This window comes from Amblyomma americanum, chromosome 2, assembly GCF_052857255.1.
Source record: "Amblyomma americanum isolate KBUSLIRL-KWMA chromosome 2, ASM5285725v1, whole genome shotgun sequence".
Taxonomy (NCBI): Eukaryota; Metazoa; Arthropoda; class Arachnida; order Ixodida; family Ixodidae; genus Amblyomma; species Amblyomma americanum.
Genome location: NC_135498.1, coordinates 212,691,257 through 212,711,806, shown reverse-complemented (window position 1 = coordinate 212,711,806; position 20,550 = coordinate 212,691,257). Strand labels below are relative to the sequence as shown.

General features: G+C 49.4%; 1 protein-coding gene across 1 annotated transcript in view; it reads right to left on the bottom strand.

The window, feature by feature from the left end:
• LOC144122126 (putative ATP-dependent DNA helicase HFM1) overlaps window positions 1-20,550 on the bottom strand; it is a 364,149-nt gene that overhangs the window by 142,017 nt on the left and 201,582 nt on the right. Inside the window, exon 14 of the mRNA XM_077655666.1 lies at window positions 10,715-10,756. Coding sequence (XP_077511792.1) covers window positions 10,715-10,756 — 42 coding nt within the window. The remainder of the gene's footprint in view (window positions 1-10,714; window positions 10,757-20,550) is intronic.

The following is a 20,550-nucleotide window of genomic DNA, read 5'->3' as shown; positions in this document are numbered from 1 at the left end:
CTATCCAAAAGGCGTCCACCCACTAAAAGCCCACGTAGGAGCGGGACGACAATACGACGGCAATATGGAAGTCAAGGGCGCAGTGGCAGTCAACTGCTTACGAGATGATCAGACGTCTGATGCGACAATTCTGCGAAAGGGGTTGGATTTAACCCCAATGATTAATTCATTGTTTATACCTTAAAGAATCATTTCACTCTAAGCCGAGGCTTCATAGACGCGACGCCATTCTTCTGCAGGTTGAAGTTGGGTGCAGGTGCGGTGAGCAGGCGTGTCATGGGTGGTTGGGCAGCCCAAATGGATGACGTAAGGACGTGGTGGCTGTGCGGTGCTTCTTGAGGGTGCAACCTTCAGTCACCGAGGCTTTACACAGATAACGCAAGCATTTTCGCCAAGTGCCACTGTCACGGCTATCACAGTAAAACTACTACATACTGACTACTGTGCCGGACGCTCCTTTGGGTGGCCGTCCACGGCATTAAATTGGATTGTCGCTTCCAACTGGTACCAGTGTGCACACTTCGTCAGGTCGGTAACCAACGCCTTCGTTATGTAATCAACGCTTTTTACGAGAAAACTGGATCAATGTGCGTAAGGAGCCCAAATTAAAAAAAAACGTTTCTGCCGAGACACTGAGAAGTTGGGTCAAAATTACAGCAGCGAGAAGAAGAAGAAGAGGTGTAGCAGTGCACTCAACGCGCGCGTTTTAAGAGGAAGAAGATGAAGAAGACGTTAACAGAACGCTGACAGGGCTACGCCCATTGCTCGGGTCGAACAGCTGTCTTCGTCACCGCCTGCCTGCTTCGTTTCAGGGTGGTGCCGGGCGTTTCTTTTGGTGAGGCCGTTCCACGTTCGTGGGGTTTTGGCCAGGGTTCAGGGTAGCTCTGCTGACTCGGGTGATGTAAGGTTGTCGGCGCGCTGTGTGTAGGCATGTCTTTCACCCCACCGGGAGGAGGCTCGGCAGCCTGGTTCCCCAGCCTGCCGGCCGAAAGCTTGCCCTTGAATTCAGTTCAGAAGAATGGTGTCAATTCAATTCCCGTGGCGCTTTTACCGATAGAAGGTGGAATTCTCAATGTGAAGAATCCGAAAACAATACAGCATCAACTAAAAAGTCTAAGCAGTCACTATCTCGACATCTCTGAAGTGCGACCTTTCGGGAGGCGTGGCATTGTTAGTAAGTCAGCAAACATTGAGTGTGTGTCGGATCTGCTTCGGTGTAATACCTTCACTTCTCGGCCGGTTAAAGCCTTCATTCCTGAGCAGCTTGCGTGCACTAAGGGCATTGTACGTGGAGTGGACCCGTCATCTTCAATTCAAGAAATTTTGGAGGAGCTCCAGTATGCCGGGTGGGAATTATTTCTGTATACCGCTGCTCTCGCGAGAAGGCCGGAGTGCGTGTTGCAACGGAGTCAGTCAACACAACTTTTGCTGGTCGCACATGCCCCTCGGAGTGGAAAATTTGGCCAATTGTCTACCGCGTGGACCCGCTGCATCCTCGACCCCTGCAATGCACCAACTGTTGGAGATTTGGACATAGTGGTAGTGCCTGTAAGTCGGCGACCATATGCCGGGTGTGTGGTGAAGGCCACTCTTCCGACAGCTGCACCGCTGAACAACCAAGCTGCTGTCTGTGCAGTAACAGTCACAGCGCCGATGATGCCACTTGTGAAAGTCGGTCAGAGGAGCAAAGTTTATTGGAATTGAGCAGAATCGCTGCTCACAAGCAGACGCTTATGCACTCCTTAACCGCAAAAAACATTCATACGCCAGCCTTGTGCGTTCCTCTAATCCCGGCCCCGAGGCCACATTGTCTGCCTCCATAATGTCAACCGTCGAAAAAGCACTCAGTTGTGGTCGAGCGCATGCTCAGCAGCTTCACGCAGGCGATGTCTAATATTGTTGCAAATCAGGCTGTTTCTGAACCTCAGCCTGTAGTTCCTCCAGCATCAACATCACAGCAAGCCTGTGCTCAAAGTTTCGCTGCCACGTCATCACAAAAGGTGCCGTCTCACGTGCCGCCTCTCGACAGCATCCCTGTAACTCTTTCTCGCAACACTGTTTGCACTAATGATGTAGAAATGGCTTGTCCTACACAGAAGCGTCGTGCTTCAACCAGAAGCGTCGTGCACCCAGTTCTCACTCCTCATTGGCCAAGGTTCCGCCTTAAGTTGTTTTTACTCAGAACCTTCATCCAACATTGGTGTGGATCTCAATTTTGTATGCAGAGTTGGTTGGGCGGCGTCCCCTGAGGATATTGCTTTTGATTATTATATTTTCCCATTTAATGCGAAGCAACTGCCTGCAAGGACATTAACTGGACTCCTCTTTGATCACCTTGCCCATTTCCCGCACCATACTGTAATTGCTACAGATGCGTCTGGGGCCGGCCAGAAGGCAGCGGCTGGTATTTTTGCAGAGTCTTTGTCGTGGTGCTTTTCGGCTAGAGTCTAGGATTACACAACCATATTTCTAGCAGAGTTTGTGGCTCCTGGGCTGGCCGCTTTGAAAATTCCCACAACTGTTTCTCAGGTGATATTCATCTCAGATTGTCCCTGTTTTATTGGCGCTGCAGTCCACACGAAGCTCTTTTTTGAGACGCTCACTAAAGTTTTTTTTATTCCTGGATGGGTGGAAGAGTTGCGCTTCGTTTGGATACCAGGTCACTGCGGTATTTTACAAAATGAAGCAGCAGACTTTTTCGGCAAAATCAGCTCCAAATGCACCTGTTGCCTGTAGCGTCCCTAATCTTGTTCTTTTCGGTATGACTGGATTTCAACGTTTTCAGTTTGTAACCGCCACGTGCTGCGATCCCTTACTCTCTCCTGTTGACTACCAACATCTCATGTACCCATGGAAGGCTCGTGCGTGTAAAACCCGGCAGTGTGGGATAACGATGACACTCATGCGGTGCAGGATTTCCCGTTTAAGTCTTTACTTATGTAGATGCGGGTTCAGTCCCACAAACCTTTGTGCGGCTTGTGGTGAGGTCAAGACATTGGAGCATTTCCTACTCTCTTGCAGGAGGTTTGCACCTCAGAGGAGAGCACACCTAGAAATATTTCATTACATAGTTGAGTCTCACTTTGTCGGTTCCCCTCCTCCTCTCTTTCGGCGCGAGCGCCAGGGGTTTTGCATTGCATCAAGTTTGCGAATACCTCCACCATTATGTAACAGCTAGCGACAGATTCCCTTGCTAATTGTTTCCAAAATTTCCGCATTTAAAAGAGCGTTTGGGTATTTTAATATATTTAATTCTCAGATGTTCTCTCCCGATATTTTGTTTTCTCCTTTTCTTTTTAATTACTCTCAAATTTCACCCAAGGCTCAATCATTAGCTTGACACCTGTTTACTCTTTTCTATGAGTCTCCACACTGAACCCTGGCCAATACCCCGTCGTGGGTATGTGCCAAGTTACGAAGGCAACAACAACAACAACAACAACAACGACGACGACGACAACAACTGTCACAACTACCGCTCGTCGACCGGCTGCCTAGCGCAAGCCGTCGAGGCACAGGGGCCGATTTACGCTTCCCTGTGGCCTAAAGGCGGGAGTTGGACAACATTTATTTGTAAAGGTTGGTCAGCCCGTGCGTGGTGCACGTGTGTCGGTGCGTCGGGGATCGAGAACGAACTCAATGGGTAGAGGTTTCTAAAACAAACACTTTACTTGGCGGCAGGGAACAACCAAAAAAAGGTAAAAACGAACACGGGGAGTGACAGGAAGAACAATACAAAACACGGAACGCGACAAGCAGGAGGCACGCAATACAAAAGTTAATCCGTCCAGTTAGGACACGAACAACAGAGGCATACAATGCATTAGATGTCGAAAATACAACATTACATAGAAAAGAAAAGGAGAAGTCCGGCGGACAGTTCACATACGGGGGCCAAGGTGACGACTCCGGTTGGGGTGGCTGTCGATGCGGCGATGGCTCGAAGGCGGCGGGCCTGGTGCGATGGAACGCGTGCCTCGGCGCGGTAATTCGGCCCTCAACGCCGCGGACACACCACCCAACCTCTTTCGTTGCCTGTCTTCCCTCGACTGTTCTCCTCAGCTCGCCGCAACCCGCACGGGGCCGGCGGCCAGCGCACAGTTTCCCTCCCATCATCGGGACGCTTAATCTTTGTTTTTCCACGTGGTGACGACGGGGAAGAGGGGACGCCGTAACCGGCAAAGCACCCCCGGAGCGCGCCGGAGAGCCGCGCCCTCGGGAGGGCAGAAAAAAGCGCACAAGACTTATGCTTTCTGTGACAGCCGTCGCCGAGTCGGCCGGGCCTGCACGCTCGAGTTTCGGCAACCAGCGCATATGCGCCACTGTCCTTGAAAACGCCACGCTTCCTCGGAACTCAATGTTCGTTTGGTTTGCCGATGGCCGAGCTCCGAGAAAGATCTCGACGGATCCCCCGCAAGCAGGCGTGCTGCGACCCGAGTTACTGCTCTACGTGAGCCCTCTCCTCTGCTCTCTCCCAATGGGCCACGTCCCGCTGGTCTGTGACACAGCCCCCTACTAAAGAATATTATACAATAATATTTTGCTAGGCACAGACCAGCGACAAATCGCAACAATAATAACGCGAAAACAAGTTCCGCGTCACATAAAATAATAGCAATCAGCACTCAGAAGTGGCTTACAAGTTACAACCTACAGCCATACGTGCGGTGCGGATATTCAATCACTTCACACGCGCACTGACACGACAGTCCCCTCACACACGTAAGAGTCTCTGCACCCGATCTCGCGGACGCTTGTCACTTCGCGCGCACTGAATTGCACTCACTCGCGAAGTCCACATGAAGTCCAATTCACACATCATGGCACATGGCCAGCGGCCACACTATAACAGCATACACTTCACATTGGTATTACGCCACAATATCATCACACTGAACACAGCAGAGAATGTATAGAATATCATTGCACTGGATCGTGATAGCGGACACACACACACACACACACACACACACACACACACACACACACACACACACACACACACACAAAACTTCCGCTATAAATGCGTGTCAACAATAGACACAACACGCCTATGCCAATTAGCCTACCCTACTCATGTAGTCTGATCTGACGTTGTCACTGCCCTTAATATACTGCACCCGAAAGTCATACTCCTGGAGCTTGATACTCCAGCGAAGCACACGGTTATTTCCCGACTTAGTGTCTTTGATGAACTGCAGAGGTTGGTGGTCGGTTTGCACGACGAATCGCCTACCATACAGAAACACGTGGAATTTTTCAATTCCCCACACGAGAGCCAGGGCCTACTTTTCTACTGTGGAATAGGCTACCTCCCGCGGTAGCAGCTTGCGGCTCGCATAAGTCACTGGGTGCAGCACCTGATCGTGTTCCTGAAGTAGAACTGCCCCGAGTCCCCTGTCAGAAGCATCCGTCCTTAGGACGAACTGTCTATCAAAATCGGGAAGCTTCAATATCGGATCAGTTGTCAGTAGGTTTTTGAGGCTGACGAATGCCCGTTCCTGGTCGGAGCCCCAGTGAACGGTCGTGGGCTCCCCCTTCTGGGTCAGGTCAGACAGCGGACAAGTCAAAGTGGCATATCCTGGAATGAAGTCTCCACAATACCCGGTTAGTCCCAGAAACGAACGGACCTGCTTTTTCGTCTCAGGCCGAGGAGCGTTCTGAATTTTCTCCAGGATGGCATGAAGAGGTGACATTTCTCCAGACCGGATCTTGTGGCCCAGAAAAGAGACTTCCCTCATTCCCACCTCACATTTGGCCGGCTTGACGGTCAATCCAGCATCCTTGATCCGCCGAAACACTTCGCGGAGAGCTGCACAGTGCTCCTCCCATGTCGCGCTGGCGATGAGAACGTCGTCGTAGTAATATGCGACGTCCACTAACCCCGAAAGGATGCTATGCATCAGCTTAGTAAAGACCGCGGGGGCGGTCTTTATGCCAAATGGCATGTAGCGGAAATGGAAATGCCCATTTCCTGAAGTGAAAGCTGTCTTAGTTTTTGAGTCAGCCGAGAGAGGGACCTGCCAGTAGCCCCTGGCAAAATCTAACTTGGAAAAAAAATTTTTGCAGCCTACAGTCGCTAGCAGCTCGTCAGAGCGAGGAATGGGCTCAGCATCAGCTGTCAGAACCTCATTCAGCCGGCGAAAGTCGATGCATAGCCGGTGCGTGCCATCCGGCTTTCGCACTGCTATTAGCGGCGAATTATACGCCGACTCGGACCGCTCTATGATTACTAGCTGTAGCATGCTAGCAACCTCCTTCTTTATGGCCTCTCTCATTGTGAAGGGCAGAGGGTACTGTTTCACGTGGACCGGTTGTTCGGTCCGCAGTTCTAGCTTGCACTCTGTTAGCCTGGTCCGACCTGGGATATCTGAAAATATTTCTTCGTAATCTTGCAGAAGCTGCCAGATTTCTTCCCTTTGTTTCCTGATCAGCTGGTCTCCGATGCTCACGTCATGAAAAGTCTGCCACTGGTGGCCCTGTGGCACTTCCATTTCAATTGTATCCGCTTCCTCTGCGGAGACCACAGCGCCTACTGCAGCCACACTCGGGTCTTCTCTCCGATTATACTTTTTCAGCATATTTATATGCAGGACTTTAGTAGTGTGGCCGAGATCCACTTCGTAGTCGACGTCTCCCTTTCGAGTCATAATGGTAAAGGGCCCCCTCCACTGCATCAGCAGTTGTGTTCCGTGGGCAAGAGGATCAGAGCTTGATCACCCGGCATCAGCGATCGCTTTCGGCTCTTCAAGTTGTAGTAGCGGCCATACCGCTCTCCTGCTCGCTGAAGCTCTTCATGTGCCAGCTTACAGGTGTGCTCCAGCCTCTCGCGAAGTGCCAGAACGTACTCGTAGGTCGTCCTCAGCTCCTCCGGAATGGCGTCGTTCGTCCACAGCTCTCGCAGTAAAGCAAGTGGCCCCCTTACACTTCGCCCGTAAAGGAGCTCGAAGGGGGAGAACTGGAGGCTTTCTTGCGGAACCTCACGATACGCAAAAAGGAGCGGAGCGAGATAACGGTCCCAATCCCTTGGTCTTTCTTGACACATTCGTTTCAACCTCTGTTTGAGTGTACCGTTAAAACGCTCCACCAACCCGTTGGCCATGGGATGATAAGGAGTCGTATGTAGCTGCTTTATCGACAGCAGTCGGCTCACCTCTTTCATTACGTCCGAGGTAAAATTGGTGCCTCGGTCGCTCAAAACTTCCCGCGGGACTCCCACGCGAGAAAACATCTCGACGAGGGCCTCGGCTACCCTTTCCGTTTCAATACTTAGGAGCGCAACCGCGTCAGGATACCGGGTGGCGTAGTCAACCATCGTTAATATGTATCGGTTTCCCTGAGCAGATCTCGGGTTCAGTGGCCCTACAATATCAATGGCCACTTTCTGAAAGGGCGTCTCAATGACCGGAACCCTCACAAGGGGTGCCTTTCGGGTGTGGCCTCTGGGAGTGGTCCGCTGGCACGAGTCGCATGACGCGACGAACCATTTCGCGTCGGCCTGCAGTCCCAGCCAGAAAAATTCACTTTGAACCTTGAGCACTGTTTTTCTAGTGTCCTGATGACCTCCCATTACACCGTCATGAGCGAGTTCGAGCACTGCCGTCCGAAATTTCTTGGGAACGACCACTTGAATGTATTCCCCCCCCCCCCCCAAATTTGGACGTGAATTTGCGCTGGAGAACTCCGCCTTGGAGGAAGAACGGCTCTCTCCATTTCTGCTATGTGCCACCTGACCCACTCGAACTGAGCCCCCTCAGTTGTCCCTTCTCCCGGGACTGCCCCCTTGTCACAACGGCGTTTGCCTGGTCATCATCTCTGTGTGCGGCAGCTGCTCGCCCATTTTCAGCGGTGGCGTCCGCATCCTCAGCACTACTACTCCCCGGTGTCTCTAACTCTTTCGAGGAGGGCATCGTCGCCGCCTTCGTCTCTAGCTTCCAACTGGGATCCGGGTCGGTGGCATGTCTGGCTCCTTGAACGTTGCCTAATACGAGATCGTAAAGGGGGTCCTCCATACACTTCGCCCGAAGCCGTCCTTTGAGGTATGGGGTGTCAACGTCGACCCAAGCCTCGGGAAGCATTAGAATCGACCGATCGAGGAGGTAAACGGGGGAATTCAATCCCGTGAGATCGCCATCTTCGACCAGGCTACTCCTCACTATCACCGTGTTGCACCCGGTGTCTCTAAGTACTCAAACCCTTTTTCCGCCAACCAAACCGGTGACTACAGGAAGCTTCTCGCTCACAGTTCCGGCCTTATCAGTCAGACCGGCTGCAACAACGGGAACCTTAGCCCCATTTTTTAACTCAATATATCCGTCCTCGATACATAACGATGCGGATTCCTCAGCGGCGTCTTTTGGCTTTGTCGAAGCCTTCTGCCAACACTTCCATCTACTATGACCTGTTCGGCCGCACTTAAAACATTTTGCAGGTTGGCTGTTGCCTCCCGCCCTGCCAACGCGGCAGTTTTCTGCCCGGTGGCCGGGGCGTGAACACAGGAAGCCTTTCTGCACTTCCTGATCCTTCGGCTTCGCAGCCGGCTTGCTCCCGTCTTTCCTTTCACCAATTTGTTGAGCGCCTGTGGTAGCTGACGACTCCCTCCTTGCAGCTGGCCGTTTTGAAAAATTCGCCCATGCGTGAGCGTCCACGTACTGCTCCGCTCTTTACACCATTTCCTCAAGAGTAGGGTTCTTCTTCTCTTTGAGAAAGAGTTCCAGCGGCGCCGCGCAGCTTGAAAGGAACTGGTCCTTAACCATCAGCTCAAACAAAGCCTTATACTCCTTTTTGGTGCTGGAAAGCTCTACCCACCGCTCGAGGAAGTTCCTGAGTCGAGTCACAAACTGGGAGCACGTTTCCCCATTCATGGGCGATGCCCCCTTAAACTTCTCCCTGAATCATTCCTCCGTCAACCGAAATCGCAGCATTAGAGCTTGCTTTAACTTGTCGTAGCTCGTACAATCAGGCGCGGACATTCGACTAAAAACGCTCAGCGCCTCGCCACTCAAACACAGACTCAAAAAAGTGGACCATTGGTCCCGTGGCCAGCCTTGGCTCTGTGCCACGCGCTCAAAACGCCCCAAATAAGCATCGAGGTCATCGCGCTGTTCATTGAAAACAGGCATAACTTTGTGCGGGTTCACTTTGTTTCTTTGGACCACTCCCCTCTCTTCCGACCCGGACCTGGCGTCCGTTTCAGAGGTACCTGCGGGTTCCCGCCTCAACAGCAACACCTCCTTTTCCCTTTCAAGCAAAGCCATTCTTATTTTGGATTCTTCTCTTTGCCTCTCTAACTCCTCATCCCTCATACGACTTTCGCGTTCGGATTCTTCCTTGCGCCAAGTGCGTTCTGCATTTCTCTCTTCTCGGCGCTTAGCCCGCTCCTGTTCAATCCACGAGAATAGTTCTTTACCTTCCAAGCCAAAGCTTCTTCCCTGCTCTACCAGTTTGTCAAACTCGGCCTCCGCCATCGTGCTCAGCAAACAGTGGAAATCAAACCACTAGCACGAACCCCTTTGACCCTCTCGTTGAGTCCCTTCGGAGCCTCAGCCCCGACACGCGGCTGACCAGTCCTGTCGCGGACGCCAATTATTGTCACAACTACCGCTCGTCGACCGGCTGCCTAGCGCAAGCCGTCGAAGCACAGGGGCCGCTTTACGCTTCCCTGTGGCCTAAAGGCGGGAGTTGGACAACATTTATTTGTAAAGGTTGGTCAGCCCGTGCGTGGTGCACGTGTGTCGGTGCGTCGGGGATCGAGAAGGAACTCAATGGGTTGAGGTTTCTAAAACAAACACTTTACTTGGCGGCAAGGAACAACCAATAAAAGGTAAAAACGAACACGGGGAGTGACAGGAAGAACAATACAAAACACGGAACGCGACAAGCAGGAGGCACGCAATACAAAAGTTAATCCGTCCAGTTAGGACACGAACAACAGAGGCATACAGTGCATTAGATGTCGAAAATACAACACTACATAGAAAAGAAATGGAGAAGTCCGGCGGACAGTTCACATACGGGGGCCAAGGTGACAACTCCGGTTCGGGTGGCTGTCGCTGCGGCAATGGCTCGAAGGCGGCGGGCCTGGTGCGATGGAACGCGTGCCTCGGCGCGGTAATTCGGCCCTCAACGCCGCGGACACAAAACCCAACCTCTTTCGTTGCCTGTCTTCCCTCGACTCTGTTCTCCTCAGCTCGCCGCAACCCGCACGGGGCCGGCGGCCAGCGCACAGTTTCCCTCCCATCATCGGGACGCTTAATCTTTGTTTTTCCACGTGGGGACGACGGGGAAGAGGGGACGCCGTAACCGGCAAAGCACCCCCGGAGCGCGCCGGAGAGCCGCGCCCTCGGGAGGGCAGAAGAAAGCGCGCAAGACTTATGCATTCTGTGACAGCCGTCGCCGAGTCGGCCGGGCCTGCACGCTCGAGTTTCGGCAACCAGCGCATATGCGCCACTGTCTTTGAAAACGCCACGCTTCTTCGGAACTCAATGTTCGTTTGGTTTCCCGATGGCCGAGCTCCGAGAAAGACCTCGACGGATCCCCCGCAAGCAGCCGTGCTGCGACCCAGTTACTGCTCTACGTGAGCCCTCTCCTCTGCTCTCTCCCAATGGGCCACGTCCCGCTGGTCTGTGACAACAACAACAACAACAACAACAACAACAACAACAACAACAACAACAACAACAACAACAACAACAAAAGAACAACAGCAACTCACCGCGCAACGCCTCTTCGGCGCTCTTCAGCCCCGGAGGAAAACCTGCAGAAAAGAGCGCATTGGGGCAAAGGGCGCTAACACAGCCTGCGCAGTTCGCCGAGGCACTGATGACTAAAACACATACGCTGAGGTGGGACACCCTGCTTGATCCCTTGCTCGAGGGGAAAAATAATTGTTCGTTGTTCGCATGTCTTGGCCCCGAAGATGGTTGCTGCTTTTTAGTGCATGTATTCATAATGAAATCTTAGGTTTCACGACATTTCGTCTGTCCGGCCCCGTAAGGAACGCCGACGAAAGGCTGCTGCTAATATGTTAACCTACCAACAGGTTCAAGGCACCGCAGCTATCTCGGTGACGACCGCCAGCCTCACCATGGAAGCATCACGCATCGGTTTCGTCCACGCCCAAGGGTCTTTCTACGATACATCGACGATTGATTCTTCACAAGCCGCTTCGCCGCTTTCACGAACAGCGTAGAAGAATACATTCAGTTCACTGTGGACAAGGATGCTGTTGGGCGTCTTCCTTTTCTGGGCGTCATGGTTTTGCGACGTGGCGACCGCCGCTTTTCATTCAAGCTCATCAGGAAGAACAGTCGTATAGGCCTGTAACTTTATTTTAGTTCTCTTCATCCAGCCGAAAAAATCTGCTCAAAACTCCAAGATTGCGCTTCTGACCTACGCCAAGTGCGCCAAGAGCTCAAAACGAGTGCGCCTACCCCTAGCACTTCGTGGATGCCATTAAACGACGGTCACCACGCTCATCAGAACAGGACGGAGCTCCTTGCCGAGCCCGAGCCGCCATCCCTCACGTTCCGGGTGTGCTCAGTGCTCAATTACATTGCTCAATTCTTGAAATTTCGGACACCATCTTTCCACCATAATCTCCACGGTTTTTGTCAGTGTTGGGTCCCTTTAAGCTTCGTGCTTCACGCTTTCCTTTCAGTGAACAAGGCTTCCGTGCGGAAGACGACGTCCAGCATTTTAGCAACAACTTTTGGTCGGCGTTCCTTTTCCCTTCCACGGGGGAGTTACGGAACACTAACTTGAAAGTGTCCCCTTCTGTTTCGTCTTCTGGTGTTGTATGTCTGCTAGCCATGGGTCACCAAGTAGTGACGCCCCGCGGATGCGCGAAGCGTCACTTCACCCGACTCGAGCAGAGGCCAAAATGGCGGCAGTGGATCAGTGCGGCTTCCTCCAAACGCTAGCCATGCTCGGAAGAAAGGAGCAAGCCGCTGCGCTGTTCTCGCGGCAGAAGCGCCTCGCTACGACGAGAGCGGATTTCTTCGGACGCGACCACCAACCACAGCTAGCGAAGACGCGGTCGAGCGCGACAGACGAGTCTAGCCTTCCAAGCTTTGACCCCTTCATTGATAAGCTAAGGTTCTTTCACCACTCGCCCAAGCTCCGAACGGAGCACCACGCGCAGGCCAGTTGAGTGTCTCGACGGTATTTTACCCCCCGCCCCCGCCGATTAAAATGCCTTGCAGAGAAGTGAGCACGTTCCGCCTCTTCGAGTTGCGCTATCACTGACCGCTCCCGTCAATTTAGCGCCAGAAAAAAGATCTACTATTGTCTTGTTAGCAACAACTCGTCTGCAGGGGTCTACATTATTCGTACTCGACTCCGTTTTGAAAAAGCACGGTTTTTACATCAGAAAACAGGACTCGGATAGTGTAAAAGATGCACGCTCATGCATTTTCGTCTACACGCTATATCCTTTGAAGGTGTGCTTTCTGACCAGATATACTGAAGCTCAGAAAGGACTTCCTTAAGGGTACACTAAAGGGGCTATTCTACGGTTTGCGAATAGTACATTTCCAGAAACGAAACGCGTACTGGTAATGTACAGCAGGGGCCTCGAAATTAAACTACTACGAGGCTGAATTCAGAAAATTTCGTCCCCAGCGGGCCAGGAGCAGGAAGATCACAAAAAAAGGGGACGGGGGATTCATGGAAATGTTTTTTTTATAAGAGTTTGCATTAGCCGTTTGTTAAATGAAATAAACAATGAAAATAACTGGCCTGATCATGAACGGGTTTTATTTTTGAATAGCACGATATAACCTTCAGTTTTAAGCATGCTGCTGGTTTGAAATCGCTTAGTAGAGATAAGGGAAGAAATACCCGGCGTTAAGTCCTGTGCGGAAGTGGTTCGTAAGGTGGGTCTCAGGTGATCGTCTGTAATCCTTGAACGGAGAGCACACTTGTTCACTTTTAGTAAAGTGAACAGACGCTCGCGCAATTATGTGCTCCCGAATATGATTACGATTCCTTCGTTTCATGTCGCAGAGTTAAAACATTTTTTTTTTTTTACCGAAAGAAGTGCGCAACTGCGAAACGCTTACGTCTTCAAACTTGTGTCGTAATGTGGTGTTTGCTTGAAGTTCAGTAAGCTCCATTTGCGGCTCGGAATCAGCATCGTCGGCTCGCATAGCAAATGATAGAGAAAATTTCCAACTGTGTGGCGAGGCTGCGGATGTCTTGCGTTGTGGCCACGTATGAGAATTTTGAACATCGCCGCACGAATGGGACCCGTCGCCGCAGGCCGATCGCGGCACTATGCTGCGCGGCGTCGGTGTCGGCCCCACCTTTTGAAACAGTCGTCGGTGAGAAGTTAGAAGTTCGTGCATATTATTATAAATACACGCAATCTGGATTCGTTAAGAATACTTTTGAACAAGCGCTGTTTGATTCGTTCGGCGAATCTAATAGGAGGATATTCGATAACCTTTTCGCCAATTTCGAACATTCCCCATGAGACATTCGTGTAACATAGATGCAGAGATGAGTCTATAAATGCGGCTTGTAAAAGCGAGAGAACTATTCGAAATGCAAAAGACGCCCCGCGAGAATTGTAGGAATTGCGCCTGCTCACGCGAATAGGTTGATCGCTTGTGGCGGAGCACTATACAGCAACGTAGCAGCCTGACGACTCGTGTGAGGATGCAGGGCGCCGCTAGGATCGTATGCCACTCACTCGGCCTGCGAGAAGCCTTCGTGGGCGCGAGAAGGCGCACGATATCTCGGCATCGCTCTTTCCGAACAGCCGCCATTAGCAGAAGCAGCAGCCTAGCTGCGTCCACTGCAGGGCGATCAAGTTGAACCACATGTCCTCATTTTGGAGCACCTTTGGTAGGCGAAAGCCATACGAAAAGATTTTTTGAGAAGTGAGAAAATGCTGGCCCTAGGCTATCGCAGGTTTAACGCACGCTAAAACAAAATGAAGACCCAAAATGTGACTTCAAATGGAAACCCAACGAGGAAAAATAAAGGGGCAGGCGTATCCGAGAAGGGTGTGTGATCGACAGCCTCCCTGGCATTGCGCATGTGCGCAGTCATTGGCATGTGCGCAGTTTCTCTACATCTAATCAGAGTATAAAGTGGCTGTGTCTTCCGCCAATAAAAATTAGTTAAGCGCTCTGTCGTGTCTTGTGTTCTGTCCTTTCTTAGTTGTTTTGCGCTAAAAGTATCCCTTTTGCCACGATGAGCCAACTCGCCCAACAGAACGCTTTATTGAAGACTTTTTTTCATTGCTTTGCGTATTAACATGAAAATCTTGCTCGTATAAGAAGTACTTTTCATTTCAATTCATTTTATTAATTGAAGGCTTAAGGGCCCGTGGGTATTACATAAGCTGGGGGCAAGAACAGTGCGTATCATACCGGTACCAGTTCAGCAAAAATAAAACAAAACAAAAAGCAAAGTATCGAAACAAACAAAGAGAAGAGACAGTAGCACAGGATGAGAATATTTGGTAAGGCGAGAAACATCACGTAAAACACAGGTGACTCGCTAGTTCTGTGCGAAAAATTGCTCGATCTGTGCACGAAGCAATATTACCAGGCAGGGCATTCCATCGGGCTATGGCATAAAGTATGAACAATTGATCGCTGACGTGCGGCCTTTCATGAGAGCTGTTGGATGACTGTGGCTTACGCGAGGGGATACTCTTGATGGGAACTTTAGCAGAGAGTGCCTGTTAATAGTATGGTAAAAAAAGGAATGAAGGAGGCATATGCGTGATACAATGTGACGTGATTGCACACTCACGCGAGTACTCTGACTCTTTTATGATTACTGTCAGAAACTTTCACTGTCATATCTGCAGAAAATTGTTTTCTAATATTACCTTTTTCTTCTGAATCTTGTGACAAAGTTCCAGAGTTAAGAAAATTCGGCAGGAGGCTGGTTAGAGATTCATCGAGTTCATACTGGCGTGCGGCCGGTCAAGGTATTCTCATAACTTTTTTTAGCAAACTACAAAGTTTAGTTTTAAATTTTAGCGAAGCGGTGTCCGCTGGCATATCCAGAGTGAAAATAAAATTTCATACAATAAATTTAAAATCCCTAAATCTGTAACACAAAACACGTGCGGTGATGGAAGGCATGGCTGCCAAATCAGGCATGGGACAATCTTTGACCCTTGCCGCACCGGAGTCGTGTATGCTTTTTCACTCTCGTGTGGAATGATGTACATCGGGCAAACAGGGCGCTGCATAAATGAGGGACTCAGGGAGCATGCGCTAAATGTGAGGAACAAAAATGACAAAGGTGCACACCTTGTGTCACACATTATTAACTGCAGCAATTGTGCACCGCGATTCGATGAGACGGCGATTCTAGGCAGGAGCAGAAACGAACACGCGCGGCTGGCTCTCGAAGCATTCCATATTAAGAAAAAGGCTGAATGATGTGTTAACGATACTTCCTTATCACTTTACTCCGCCGATTTGAAGTTTTTGTGCGCGCATCGTTGACAGTAATCTGGCATGACTGGAATTTTTGTTAGCTTGCGCAAGTGTGAAAAATGTTTATGCGTTGGTGTTAGAAGAATAAAATAGTTGTTAGCGTTGCGCCAGTCCTTGTGTTTCTCCCGTGTATGTGGTTCGTCGAATGTTTTGCGCACATCGTTCATCTGAAACACAAAGAGCGTCTTAACGTGCACTTAGGTTCTAGGAGTGCAAGAGACAAACGGGGTGAAAATAGATGAAAGTGTCGGGAAGCAATCAAAGAGTGTATAATAAATTTGCGCTCAACCTTTGAAGTCAGTAGCCACCGGCATTCTGACAATGGTCCCGTTATCGCAGCGAGCTTTTCATGCAAGTTATTCCCATGCGCATACAGGCTGAGGTTTGATGAGAAAACAACTCCGAGAACTGTATGCTCATGCACGATTTCCTTCTCATTTCAATCTCAAGTTCTTTTTTTCCGTAAGGTAAATGCTTTTCTTTTTCTCGGAATAACATTTTTCTGGTTTTTTTGTGACCACGGCCAGAGCTTGTCAAGCATACCATTACATTTCATTACTAATTTGGGCATACTTCTACCAGATTATAACTGCGCTCTCATCTGCATATATAATAAATTTTGTTGTGTAGGCTACTATAAAAACATAATTTATAAAAAAATTGAATAATTAGAGCCTAGAATGCTTCCTAGCGGCTGAGCAATTGGAAGTGCAAAAAAATTTCACTGTGCCCTATCGATGCATATGTACTGAATTCTACCACTCATATATGATCGCAACAGTTCTAGTGATATGCCGCAAACTCCGTTCAGTGAAAGTTAACGCAGTAATACATCATGATTAAGCTATGAAAGGCACCTGTGAAATCATGGAATAAACTCTGGCATTGTACAGGATGTAGAGGTCGTCAGAAAGGTGGAGTGTAGCGAACACAGAATGGTGAGGTCTCTAAATAGCCTAGATTTGATGAGGCAATGGAAAAAATAGTGAGGCTGAAGCCCATTAACGAGTTAGCGGTAAGAAGGAAAGTAGAGGAAGTCATAATTTCGCAGCAGAACAGAAATTCAGCTTTAACTGAGGCATACGATTTTAATGGTGAAACAATAAATGATAATCTTAGTGCTATTATTACGGAGTGCGCGTAGAAGTAGGTGGTAGGATGGTTCGACAGGATACCGGCAAGCTATCTGAGGAGACGAAAGATCTGATTTAGAAACTCGAAAGCATGATGGCTTCTGGACCTATAGACAAAATACAACTAGCAGAGCTATCGAAGTTAATAAATAAGCGCAAGGGGTAGCCGACATAAGGAAGTTTAATATGGAGAGTATTGAGCATACCTTAATGAGTGGAGGTAGCCTAGAAGCGGTGAAGAGGAAACTAGGCATAGGGAGAAAACAGATGTATACGTTTATAGACAAAGAGGGCAATGCCATTAGCAATATGGATAAGATAGTTAATGTAGCCGAAGAGTTCTACACAAATCTATACATTAGCCAATGTAATCAGGACGTTAATGAGAGAAACAGTAGCGCACAGCATTGGGATATCCCTTCACTAACGAAAGTGGAAGTAAAGAAATCCTTAGGAGCAATGTAAAGGGGAAAGGCAGCTGGTGAGGATCAGGTACCAACAGCTGTGTTGAAGGACGGAGGAGAACTTGTGCTAGAAAAACTAGCCACCCTGTATATGGAATGCCTTATGACCTCGGCCGTACCAGAAGCTTGCAAGAACGCTAACATTATCTTAATTCATAAGAAAGGAGACTCCAAAGACTTGAAAAGCTACAGGCCGATCAGCTTACTGTCCGTTGCCTACAAGGTATTTACTAAAGTAATCACTAAGAGAGTCAGGGCAACCTTAGACTTGAATCAACCAAATGATCAGGCAGGCTTTCGTAAAGGATATACCACAATAGATCATATTGACGCTATCAATCAGGTGATAGAGAAATGCGCAGAATATAGTAAACCCCCATGTATAGCCTTTGTTTATTAGGAAAAAAGCATTTGACTCAGTGGAAAATTCAGCAGTCAAGCAGGCATTGCGGAACCAGAGTGTAGAAGAGCCTTATGTCAAAATACCGGAAGATGTCTACAGGAGCTGCATAGCCACAATAGTCCTCCATAAAGTCAGCAATAAAATTTCAATAAGAAAGGGCGCCAGGCAGGGAGACATGATCTCTCCAATTCTATTCACCGCCTGTTTACAGGAGCTATTACGAGGCCTGAATTGGCACCAGTTGCGAATAAGAGTTAAAGAAGAATACGTACCTGAATAATCTGCGATTCGCTGCTGACATTGCCTTGCTGACTCACTCAGGAGATGAATTGCAAAGCATGATCAATAAGTTATACAGGCAGATCAAAACAGGGGGTCTAAAAATTAACACGCAGACACCAAAGTAATGTTCAACAACTACCTAGGGAACAGCAGTTCAAAATTGGTAGCGAGGTGCTAAAAGTTGTGAAGGAATATGTCTACTTAAGGCAGGGAGTGACCGCTGATCCGGATCATAGGAGGGAAATAATTAACAGGATAAGAATGGGGTGGAGCGCATGTGGCAGGCTCTCTCAGATCACGAATGTCAGTTTACCAGTTTCCCTCAAGAGGAAAGTATACAACAGCTGTATGTTACCGGTGCTCACCTACGGGGCAGAAACGTGGAGTCTAACGAAAAAGGTTCAGCTCAAGTTAAGGGCAACGCAGCAAGCTATGGAAAGAGAAATGATAGGTGTAACCGACAGGTCTAAAATGTTAGGTGGAATGATAGGTGTAAGAGACCGGAAGCGGGCAGAGTGGGTGAGGGAACAAACGTGGATTAACGGCATCCTAGTCGAAGTCAAGGGGAAGAAATGGGCTTGGGCAGGGCATGTATTGCAAAAGCAAGATAACCGGTGGTCCTTAAGGGTAATGGAGTGGATTCCAAGAGAATGCGAGCATAGGAGGGGTCAGCAGAAAGTCAGGTGAACGGATGAGATTAGGAAGTTTGCGGGCATGCGGTGGGCGTAGCTGGCAAAGGACAGGGTTTATTGGAGAGACGTGGGAGAGGTCTTTGCCCTGCAGTGGGCGTAGTCAGGCTGATAATGAGGATGATGAGAATTGCGTTGAATAATTTGCAGTTTATTTTCTTCCTAAGTCAAAAAGAATCCCACTGCGGATATGTTTTTTTCGAAATCCATTTTGGGCATCGGTTAGAACTTTATGCTTATCTAAGGAAGGCATTAACGGATGATATATTAGTTTATCTAGCGCATAAGAATATGCATTTAGAACAGATAATGGCCTGCAATTTAAGACGAGATTTATATCGCCTCCTTCATAATCCGCAGTTAGCCTAGCTTTCTTCATGGCAGCTGGGCATACAGCCCTCTCAAGTGCCAAGTTATAGATATCCGAACAGACTCCGCAACGTACATCCAAAACATAGTACCGTTAGCTTCACTGAATAGTGACGAAAGACAAAAAGGTCAGATTGAGAAGGCAGGAAAGGACAAAAACGCATAAGCCATCTAGACAAGTGACAGTGCTGCGACAGTCGGGCAATGAGCTACTCACAATTTAAACCATTTGTTTAGTGTAGGCGCATACTGGTGCCAGTTACCGAGAAGGAGTTGCCAAACTGTTGCGACAGAATAAGTGCGCGGGATGCGAATCATTTGACTAAGACTGCGCTACGTTAACGCACAGTTGGCGAGAAAATGAGAAGCACAATCACAAGCACGTCCACAAGGGTACATATCGTCAAGTCGGAACACACAGACGCATAAAAAAATTGAACAGGACACTTAAGCGCCGCCTTAAGGGCATGACGCGATAGTTACCGGGCTAATGCCCATATATACGGAATTGTTCAGTCTCGACTTAGAAGCCTGGCAGTCCTCATATGGCCCCCGGCTCAGTGGTGCAGCGGTTAAGCGATGCGCCAATGCCCTGCAATGGCAGGTGCTGCCACCGGAGGGGCTTGTGAGAACCAGGTTACTCGTCTCGAGCAACCCCTCTAGGCCAGGTTTTGGTTTAACTGCCACCTGCCACAGTGGTCAGTTAGCTCACAATATGGTGGGCAGGATGTGATTACGCCACAAGGTCACGTGACCTAGGTGGCGCACCTAAGTCCGGCCGCTCCGGCTGCAGGTCTTCAAGTGATCGCCATTGACCACGCCAGACAATTTTTTCCCACACGGTGGTATACTAGCGCTCTCGCGTTAAAAGGAAACGCAAATGGCCATGAATTTTGGAGCAGGGAAGGAAGAAGCAATGTGGGTGATGTCTGGAATTTCCACTCTGCCATTAGTAGCATTGTGATGCCAGGTAATAGTCAAAATTGTAACAGAGCGACTCTGACCAGCAGGAAAAGCTGGTTTGTTCCTTTTTGTACGGCTCCCGAGAGATTCGCCATTTTGTCTGATTCGCTGGACGCTCAGACGTCACGGAGCTGGGGGGCATAAACGGGGAAGGTGATAGTGGACGTGGTTTCCAATTTTCTGATGAGCCGTCCGAAGGAAAAAAAGTGCTCAATTGAGGAAGGCAATCTACCTGCCTGCAGTGGCGTAGCTGCTTAGTTCCGGTGATCTTTCCATTAGGGTTTCTCTGAAGATTGGTGAAATAAGGCGTAGTCGCCAGGCGTTGTAACATCAGCTTGTAAATCTGACGCTAACTTTTTGTGAAATGACCATCGCTTTGTACCATATTTGCATTACCACTAAAAGGCATGCGCGGAAATTTGTCTCCATGCGGCGTCCTGAAAACGCGCACCATTGGATACTATAAATCACGACAGAGAAGTGAAAAAATAAGCGCCAACACAGACGACCACTGGAGGCCAAAAATCAATAGGAAGCAGAGCAGTCCATGCGTGTCGCAGCGTTACAGTGGGCCCATCTATTTGTGCGTTCTCTCCTTTTGTTCTGAGTCCCACCGTAAAGGCAATGTTCAGAACAAGCCGCTGTCTCCTGTTGTCGGAAGGAATGGATTCCAGTTGAAATAAACGTTCTCCTTGGATCCCGGAGACACCTGTAAAGTGTGCAGAATCCGTCGGGCGTCACTTTTCCAGGATTGGCTATGCGTATGCCTTGCTGTAAACAATA